Raw genomic sequence first — 10464 nt, 5'->3', positions numbered from 1 at the left:
GATTCGTACCTCGATATGAGCGTCACGGTTCGGTTCGTACCTCGATATGAGCGTCACGGTTCGATTCGTACCTCGATATGAGCGTCACAGTTCGATTCGTACCTCGATATGAGCGTCACGGTTCGATTCATACCTCAATATGAGCGTCACGGTTCGGTTCGTACCTCGATATGAGCGCCAAGGTTTGATATGTACTGAGCAAGAAAAAAAAAACCCTGAAATCCTAATATTCCACAGATTATGATTTATTTTTACAAAGAGAAATACAAAAACAAAAATTCAGATTTTTTCAAGTGCATAGTTTTTGATACTTATTGCAGAATCTCATTTAAATAGATCTTTAGTGAACTTGTAAACATTACAACTTGAATGAATTGCAACATTTTAAGCAGTTCTCTTAAGTTCTGGCAGGTCGATTTCATACACAATCTAAACTGAACCAATTTAAAATATTTAGAACTGACTTACTGGTCAAAATAAACAACAGCACCACAGGTAAAGTGCAGTATTCCTTAACTGTCAGTCCTTTGTTTATGTACCTTTACATTTTTTTTGCACACAAAAAAAAGCATCTCTGTTGTTTACAACAAAGTGTTCTCAGTTTCTTTCTGTGGGTCCAGAAAAACCTGGAGGAGATCTGCTGTAATCCTCATACAAAGCTGTTCTTCCAGCTTGACTGGAGGTCCAAAAGATGCTGTTTGCTGAATGAAGTCAGAGCACAGACTGCTGTGCAGAATCAGTTGGGAGGCGTGGGACCATGAAGGTGAGAGTGCTGCGCTCGTGCCTGAGCGCTCGCCGTCTCTTCATGGCCTACATTTCTCAGCAACAGTCACACGTTTGTGGTGGAGGCAGAAGCAGCAACAGACGTAGGTGTTGATGTGAACTTTGGAGTTTATGTCAGCAGATGTCAGCAGATTTGTCCTGTCAGCAAACATACTCCACGACCATTAGAGTCACTAGAGCACACAACCCACCAACCAGGAGTGAGCTTGCTGGAAGGCCACGCCCCTACCATTTCAAAGCAGGCTCCCCAAACTCTGCATTTTCTGCTGCAGGTAACGAGCAGTGGCAGGGTGAGGATGTCTGCATGTAGGGAGTGGTGGGACCATCCTAAAGCTCTGGAAGCTCCCCACCCCCCACCAGAGGTGAAGGATAGATCCAAATCCACTTCTAGCTAACTTTATCTAAAATCAAAAATCAGTCAGGCCCTAAAATAGATCTGGCTTTGCTTCTTTTGTTTAGTTTCCTTGTAACTGAAAGAATTTCAAACGGTTCAAGAATGAAGTGATGTTGGTGCCACCACAAGGCTTTAAAGAACAAAAGTCACAGATTTGAGATACACATTTCCTAAATTACAAACAAGATGTTCAGTTTAAGAACTAAACTTTCTAAGTGGCAGGGGCAAATTCTTTCAAAATAGATTTTGGCGTTTGTGACACAAATGTTTTCAGATGTGTAGTCTCATCTAGTTTTCTCCCATCTAAGGCCTAATCTGAATTCTTCCCTTCTCCCTTCCCTTCATTTGTCCCTCCAAACAAAGAGCTATGAAAAAATAGTGTCTTATATTTCAGATGTCCCTTTCTTTTGATGACGTCTCAATAATCGCCTGTCCGCTAGCTTTAGCGCGGAGCTTCCAGCTCTTGAATATACATAACAACTGTGGTTTTATAACTTTAAAAAGGTCATGCTACGACAAAAAGTCATTACTTACATTTAAATGTAAACTGCTCTGGTTCAGAACACCCACGGGAAGAAAAGCTCTTCTTAGCGCGACGCGGTTTACCCTGACGATGGAGGACTTTATATACCTTCGTTTGGAGGGTCGGATTTAAAAAAATACATATTCCAGACACATTTAGACTAAAAATGCCACCTCAAATGGAGAGGAAGGAAGACGGGAAGAACTCTGATTGGGCCTTTGATTTTGTGTTCAAGACTTTCAGTTTAGCGTGATTTTTTGTGCCACCAAACAGCCAAGAGGGTTAACAGTGAACATTGATTTCTATCATTTTTGGGCAAACGTATTTAAGATTAGATTAGACTGCGACATTAGACTTTGACACAAATGTGTGGAACAATCCATTTCTGAGATTGACATGCTTGTGTTTGGACCATTGACTGTACTGACAACCACACTAGAGACAGTCATCATCAGTAAGCACTCATTGGTCTGAATCAATGTTTCTAAGAGGGCCACGCCTCTAGCACTTCAAAGTCTATCAATCAAATGTTTGGAACATTTACTGTGAGACCACCTACGTTTATTGAGGCATTTGATTGGTCAGTTTATGACATCAATAACTTGAACTACAGAAAAAACTATCATGAAAAAAAGAAGATTATCAACAAGATGTTAAAGAAGATCTCAGAGCAAGAATGGTTATTCTGACCAATAGAACGACTGAGTAATAACTGTTTATTTCTCTAGAGAAGTCTATGGGATTTTGGCTAATTGAAGCCAGTCGGTACTTCCTGTTTGGAACGCCAGGAGGGAGGAGCCACTCAGTCCAGTTCTCATTTAGGGTGAATTTAGACTGAAAATGTTTGTTGGTCCAGATGGAGTCCTGGACTTTGTATTTGGTCTGTTTTCAGACCGCCATCAACCAGACATTTCTGTTTCAAACCATAGCTAGTAAACAAAACCATGTGACTAAAGATTTGTTCAGTCATTGGCCAGGAATTCTGAGGGCGTGGCAAAGCAATGAGAGAAAAAAAATGGAAGCCCTGTGCTTCACAATCCTTGTCAGGGTAGTTCACTGATGTCTGCATCGTCAGGTTCAACACTTTCTCCTGCTACAGTGGTACAGTGGAGGTTACTGACGGAGGAGACGACGGCTAAGAGGGTAATAAGGTTCACTGATAAGTGTTTATGATGGACTGTCAGGAAAACAGTAAGAACCAATGTGTTTCACGTTAAAACATGTTGTAATGAACCTGCCATCATCTGGACACACTTCAACGAGTTGCTCTCTAATTGTTGCCACACTACTCTGTTTACATCCCATAATGTCTGACTATGAAGACCATTTTGGTCGTGTTCCTCTCTGAGCATGGAGTGTATTCAGACTGAGGAATCTCAGACTGAACAGGAGCTCAGTCCGAGGGTCCACTTGAGTGTAACAAAACACAAACTCTGGTTTACATTAAGAGAACCAGAGTTGAATGCAGCTTTAGTCAGTGATTTGGACCTTCAGTCCCTCTGCAGACGGTTGTTTTTGGTGGATTACAACAGTGAGGGTTAGGGGCAGCTGTGGTGCAGCCGTAGGGTAGTCGACCTCTGATTGGATGTTTGCAGGTTTGATTCCCACCATGTCCACCCATGTGTTGAAGTGTCTTTGGGAAAGACACTGTACCCTACATTCCCTCTGGTGGTTATAGGTTCAGTGTTTGGCAGCAGAGCCGCTATCAGTGTGTGAACGTGACTGTAAAGCACTTTGGGCCTTTGAGGAATGTAGAAAAGCTCTATTCAAGTATACACCGTTATCATTCAAATAATCCTGCATGAGGAAGGGTCTCTACACATTTACTAACAGCCATGAGCTTTCTATGAGACAAGAGTTAAGCTTTCATTCCATCCGTCTCCATCTCTAAACCTCCATTAAACGTATACTAATGCAAGTAACCTAACTATCTCTCTTCCTCTCCCTGTATGTATGTGTATATACATATTTGTGTACGTGCGTGAGTGCATGCATGCGTGTGTGGAGCATTGCATGAGCGAAGAGCTGACTGCAGCTAAGCAGCTTAGCCCTGCTGTCTTTCATGGCTGCACACAGAAAGCACAGAACTCACTAAGAGTTTAGGAGAATCAAACCTTGTTCAGCAGCTGCACATTTGAAATCTGATGACCAACTTTTAAAATGACAAGCCTCCAAGCCTGTTATTAACATGGTGTGCCATGTTTTTAAACTTTGGCTGGTATGTGTATGTCTGCCAGCGTCTTACAGCACCTTTAACTTCTGATTTTTTACTTACATCAGCGCATAAACATACATTTACACTTTCTATATGTTCGAATTTACTTTCAATCTGTAACCACATAACTATTGGAGAAAATGACGGAGAACTGTAAAATCAAACCAAGAAGGACAAAGACCATCAGCTCAGAGTGTTTAAACAGAATGTAAACCAACATTTACTCAAGTCCCACAACATTTCAATCAAGCAACCGCCTACAGTTGAAGGAAATGAAACCTGACATTGAAACTTACACAGATTTTGTTACATCCGGGAGTTGAAGATATTCAGACAACATTCAGAAAACACTCTGCTCAGTAAACATTAGGGGTGTGCCAAAATATCGATATTGCGATATATTGCGATACTTAGTCCTGCGATCGATTCTCGATGGGTTCTCACAAAGTATTGATATTATATTTTCATTTGAAGAGGCTGTTGTGCTGAGCGTCTGAGTCGTGCGCCGGAACTATTAAGCAGATGGGCGCGCTGCGTCGGACTTTTAATAGCGATGCACGCGCTCGTTCGGGAGAAGCACCGGTGAGATACAGGCTCTGTAGCGCGTGTGTGAAGCATGTCTACCTGTCAGCATTTATCCTCCATCTGTAGGAGATCCAGCCGGTAAGAAGTGACTTTGTCTGAGCGCTAGAATGTCAGCGATCACTTACTTCCTGTTTGCAGTGGGAACTGGGCGCGTGCTTCGCAATTGTTTGTGTGTACTTCAGGTACCGTTGGTATTTTCGTTTTCATGCACTTCAATGTTTAACCTGCTGCTGTACGGTGTAACTTTGGTAAATTTATAATGTGACGTTTTCAAACAATGTAATTACTTGTTGCTAATGTTAATTTAAAGTAACTCTTAAATAAAAAAAGCAGGATTTGATGTATGAACTTAAATTTAAATGTAATTAAAATATAGTACATGAATTCACTGTAAAATTAGGGAGAATGCTAATTAATTGAAGCACTTAAAATTATATTTATTGCCATTATTATGTGTGTTTTAAGGATTTTACCTATTGACTGCTGACTGACCAAATGGAAAAATGATAAAAATTGGAAAAATAATCTCAAGTAACAGTCTGAGTAAATCAGCCTTTATTTTTGGATGCTCAGCCCTTTTCAAGTGAGAGAAAAGTGAACGAAAAATTAGGTCAATTTTGACAGAGGCTGTAAAACATTATATTCATCATCCTTTGGTGTGATGTTCTTTTAGAGGTAGATAGCTGTCACCACTTTACTTATTTAATTTTTGTTCTGTTGCTTACAACAATTCTGCACTAAGTAGTGTCACTGCTGATCATGTTTACTATTATTAACATTGAATTTGACAGATAATTCCAAATCAGTTGTTAATGTTTGTCAAAGACATAGTATTACTGATTTCAGCAATGTTGCACAAAAGTGTCTAAAATTTGTTGCACAAAATAAGAAAAGTTGTTTATTATGATTGTGTTTAAGCTAAAAAAGATAAATGGGGAGATATTTTCCCAAAAAACATGTTCTTCTATATAATGCTAGTTATTAGAGAGAATTTTTACCAATTATCGCAGTATCGCGATATAATCGATATGGTGAGCCATGTATCGCGTATCGTATCGTGAGGTACCCAGTGATTCCCCAGGAAGAAACTACTTTAACTTAAAACAAAGACCCCGCATCATGAGGACACTCCATGCTTTCACGAGCACACTTGGTGGTCCTGTGAACTGACATCCCTCCACAGAAGAGTCTTCTGTTTGTCTAAGACACGAAGGATTCCTAACAGGTTGGTTGTGTCAGAGGGACGTGTTTGTGCTTGTAATCTGATCTCAGTTATCAGGCTGCTGGGCGACAGTTGACATTATTATTAACGAGTCTGAACACGTGTGTTAATCTTAAACCTACAAACACAACTACCTGAACTTTGTGGTTACAAATCAATGCCTTATGAAAACACAATATTACTAATAAAAGCACAGTCCTGAGCTAAAGTCTTTGAAAAGAAAGGTTTTCTCTGCTGCTTTTCTTTAGCTCTTTGCTGCCTTTTCCACTCATTTTCAGACCAGCCATCGTTACTGAGTAGGGCTACCATGATTAGTCGACTAATTGATGACTAATCGACTATTAAATAGTCGACAACTAATTTATTAGTCGATTAGTCGTTACTTTATATTATATGGAGTCACAGCGTAGTAAAGTTGAAAGTTATAATGGCTTTCTGCTAGCTTTTTGGACCATTTTGGCATTTATTAAAGTTTTTGGGGCTATTTTGGAGTTTAGCTAATGTTTCAGCTACATGCTAGCTGTTTTGGCTAACTCAGACTTTTTCAGTTTTTTAGGCTAATTTGGCATTTAACTAATATTTTTGCTTGCTTTCAGCTTCAGCGTTTTTAGCTATCAGCTTCAGTGTTTTTAGTTATCAATTTCAGCATCCTCAGCTATTAGCATCCTCAGCAGCCAAATTCAGCTTCCAGCATTTACACTAGCATTATCACAAGTAACGCTATATATCTAGTTTTAAGTTAATTTAAAGGTCCGGTGGTGGTTAAGATTTGTGCTTTACATCCAGTTTGTCCATGATCTGATTAGTTGACAAATCGGAAAAATAATCATTGATTAGTCGACTATTACAGTAATCGCTTGTGGTAGCACCATTACTGATACTCATATTTAGATTATGTAAAATGAATAGTTTCCCACAGTTTCTGTTTGACTTCTTCATTCCAGAAGGTCTCGAGAAATGAATTACACTAAAGTGTCCGGGGAGCATCTCCAACAAACGAAGGCAACAAAACAAAGTGATGATCAGAACAGAACAAACTCAGTGCTGATAGTCACAGACACGACCCGGCTCTATTTGAACCTAAACATTGAAACGGCTGGAATGAAAGCATGAAACATCATGTGATGTGTGGCGTGATCAAAAGGAGTGTGGACAATCAAGACCTAAACTTCCTCCCCTTTGGTTGCTGTTCAGGATTGCAGAGTTCTGGCATGACGCTTCTCCTCACCTTCAATGCTCAGTTCAAAGCAGATGTGGCAGAAGGACAGAGTCCCTGCTTCCGTCTCCACCTTGCAGACACTGCAGATGTTGTCATCATTCAGATCAATGCTGACAAATGTCTCCTCTTCATCCATGTTAGTCCTGTTGACAACAAAAAGAGCATGGAGGTGAAATACTAAAAACTAAGGAAAATCCACTTGAGCTCATAATGTAAAAGAGAAAGCTGATAAACGGAAGAAGATCTAATCTGTGTGCTTTAAGATGATATGTATCTGAAATATTCTCCTACACCTCCAGCTTCTCCTTACCCCTCCAATTGTGGGGGCATTTGGAGGGTTTGGGTGTCTGAAATAGTTTTTGTTTAAGGGGAAACCATAGCAGTGGAGGGGTTGGTATCCCTCCACCTCGACGGTGATCCTCACAGAGGAAACCCCATGTGCAAGAGCTAAACTGTATTTCCAGTGTGTGGTCATAATATTATAATAATAATAATAAACTTCTGTACAGTTAATCAAAAGGGCCTGATTGTCCTGAGACAATAAAGACCTTTACAAGTATCTTTGTTTCTAATTTTAAGTATTCTTTAAGAGCCATGTTTGTTGTTTGATTCTCATTTCTCTTTGTGGAGCTTCATAATTTGCACAGTGGTGACATTTATCTTGATGCTCTTCTTGATGAAACTGTATTGTCAATTGGTAACTTCACTTCTGAGCCAATAGAAATTACATGTGGAGTGCCCCAAGGCTCCATCCTGGGACCACTTCTATTTAACATCTACATGCTCCCACTGGCCCAGGTTATAAAGAACAACAACATTAGTTACCATAGCTATGCAGATGACACACAGATATATATTAGACTGACACCAGGAGACCGAGGCCCTGTACAGGCTCTTGGAAAATGCATTGAGGACATTAATGACTGGATGTGTCACAACTTACTTCAATTAAACAAAAACAAAACTGAGGTTATTGTCTTTGGGGCTAAAGAAAAAAGGTTAGACGTCACTACAGAGCTTCAATCTATTCAACTAAAAACTACCAACCAGGCCAGAAACTTGGGTGTAGTGATAGACACAGACCTAAATTTTGATAAACACATTAAGGCCTTAAACATTACCAGCAGTGTCTGCAAAGAACATAAACCTTTAAATTTCAGTATTCTTGACTTCAGAAATAGTTTGGAGGTGTTCTTATTCTAAGGTGTCATATACATTATCTGTGATGACTTTTTCTTTTACAATCTATTAAAGGTTCTTGGTTTGATTCACAAGAATTACCCCAGACTCCCAAACAATGTGAAAATATGATAAAATCAAGGAGAAATACAAAATATGCTTAGATTTGTAATTTAACAAATTTTTTTAACTTTGTTGAAAATTGCAAGATTTTTACTTAAAAAAAATAATAAAACCAATATGTTGCTTCCATTTTACATTTTCATCAACAATAATCTATAATGAATCTAAATTCATTAACTCTTTCTATATTAACATCATTTTCTTTCAATTTAATATTTGAAGTGGATTTGTTGTTACTGAACAACATAAACTTTTGTTTTTGTTTTTTTTAATTGAGAGAGTTTGTTTCTATTGAACCATTTCTGAAGTAGAGTAATTTCTAGCTCAATAGTAGAAACTAATGTATCCAAGTATTGACAAGTATGTTTTCAAAAGTCTCTTACTTTAAATTCGGTTCTTTACAACTCCTTTAAAGTTTTTTTTTTTTTACACACGTGCCCTACATGAATAGGATCTGGTCAAGGGGAATCAAATGCACATTTTATTCTGCTGCCTGTTGGTCAAATCAATCATCGAGGTTTCCATCTCTCATAAACTAACTCATTCTCAGAGAAAGATTTAACTAAAACTGTTGTTTCAAAAAGTGTAAAATAAGGATTTTACTTGGCTTTAACAATCAATCCCATAGTGAGGAACACCGTGTATTTGCACAACATACCTGCATTACAGACCTCATAAAACACCATTCAAGGTATTAAGTAAACTTTCTGAGTAAAACAACTTCTTCAAACCAGGTCATTATTTTTCCTTAATAGATGAATGAAGTGCAAAAACTGTTATTTGCTCAGCCTTTCTTGGGGATGGCCCAGAGAGGCACCGAGGACAGTTTACTGCCACAGAATGTTCTACGGAAGCCCCAAAAGTCAGCAATCAGAAACCACGCGGTGAAACGGAGAAGCACCTACAGACGGTAACCTAAATCCACCAGAGCGGTCTGCACTAGCGCCTGTTTATCAATGCTAAATTGGGGCTCGGCTCCCGTTTCCAATGTGATGGAAACACTCGAATGTGTCGGCGGTGTCTCCACGGACCTGTCCGCGTGGACCGCTGACAGTCCCGGGCTTAAATGACCGGGACCACCGTGTACTCTGCTGCTAACAAGAAGTTAAGCTAGCGGCTCCATAGCATCCTCTGAGGGACCGATTCGTGACCGTTACTCCGCGCGGACAAACAGAGCGAGCACGAGGACACCCGCGATGACGAGAGACTTTTTGAAATTCGTTTTTGAAGACATCTTTACCTCGGTAAGGACACGGATCCTCGGACCGCCGTTTGTTGTGCACTGACACTTCGGTTAACTTGCCCACTGCGGGCTCCCAGCAATAAACGGAGCCGAGCGTCACGGTTAAACCAGGGAAGCTACACGATCTCTGTGGAATCCACGCAGAACGAACCATTAGTGTGAGAGAGGGGGGACCCCTTAGCTACAAGTTTGAATACCGTACACACCGTTTATTCGTATCAACAGAAAACAATAATAGTTTACGTTTCCAACATTATAAGCACACATTTATACCCCAAAAGAAGTAATGATACATTAGACGACCGGATAGTAACAACAATTGCCATTCTGCTCCCCCATGCTTCAGACAAATGAAGTCTTCCCACCGTCGTCACCAAAACATTCGCTTGTTTCTAGAAGACTGTATTTACAAATCTTTTCTTTTTCAAAGTTCGCTCGACGTCTTACATTTATTATGAGTGTGACATTTTAAATAAGTATGTGTCAAAAAGAAAACTTTTTAGCGGCTTTCCATCATCTCTACCCTTTGTTTTGGTTATTTGTTTTTGTTGGTGTGCAGCGTGGGGGATTCCCGCGAAACATCCGGAGAAACGGTTCTCTGCGTTAGAGTCACACCTTTTAACCTATCATAAACTCAACATAACCCAACTGTTGCTACTCTGTGCCTTTACTTGATCTGAATATGAAATTATTTTTGAAAATGGGATTTGTTTATAACTGTTTTCTGGGATGTGATGTTTTTTTTCACCACTGGGGGCGCAGTTTTGGATGTCAGGACGTAAGTGACGTCATCACGTTTACGGTCAAAAGGAGTAACTGATTAGGTCTGAAAATCCGATTTTCATTCATTTTTTAATGATGTTGTCTATATGAAACTGATAAGTGGTTTCTCAAACAAAAAGGCATTAAAAACGGTTACAGTGGTGAACCAAATTGTTGGTACCCCTCAGTTAAAGAAGGACAAACCCACAATTCTCA

General features: G+C 39.7%; 1 protein-coding gene across 1 annotated transcript in view; it reads right to left on the bottom strand.

Moving 5' to 3' along the window:
• lg14h21orf91 (linkage group 14 C21orf91 homolog) overlaps nucleotides 1-9648 on the bottom strand; it is a 16713-nt gene extending 7065 nt beyond the window's left edge. Inside the window, exons 1-2 of the mRNA XM_024266207.2 lie at nucleotides 9484-9648; nucleotides 6951-7084 (exon numbers count right to left, since the gene is read on the bottom strand). Coding sequence (XP_024121975.1) covers nucleotides 6951-7077 — 127 coding nt within the window. The 5' untranslated portion in view covers nucleotides 7078-7084; nucleotides 9484-9648. The remainder of the gene's footprint in view (nucleotides 1-6950; nucleotides 7085-9483) is intronic.
• Nucleotides 9649-10464: the final 816 nt, after the last annotated feature.

Source organism: Oryzias melastigma, linkage group LG14 (genome assembly GCF_002922805.2).
Source record: "Oryzias melastigma strain HK-1 linkage group LG14, ASM292280v2, whole genome shotgun sequence".
Lineage (NCBI taxonomy): Eukaryota > Metazoa > Chordata > Actinopteri > Beloniformes > Adrianichthyidae > Oryzias > Oryzias melastigma.
This window is presented reverse-complemented; position numbering and strand designations above follow the sequence as displayed.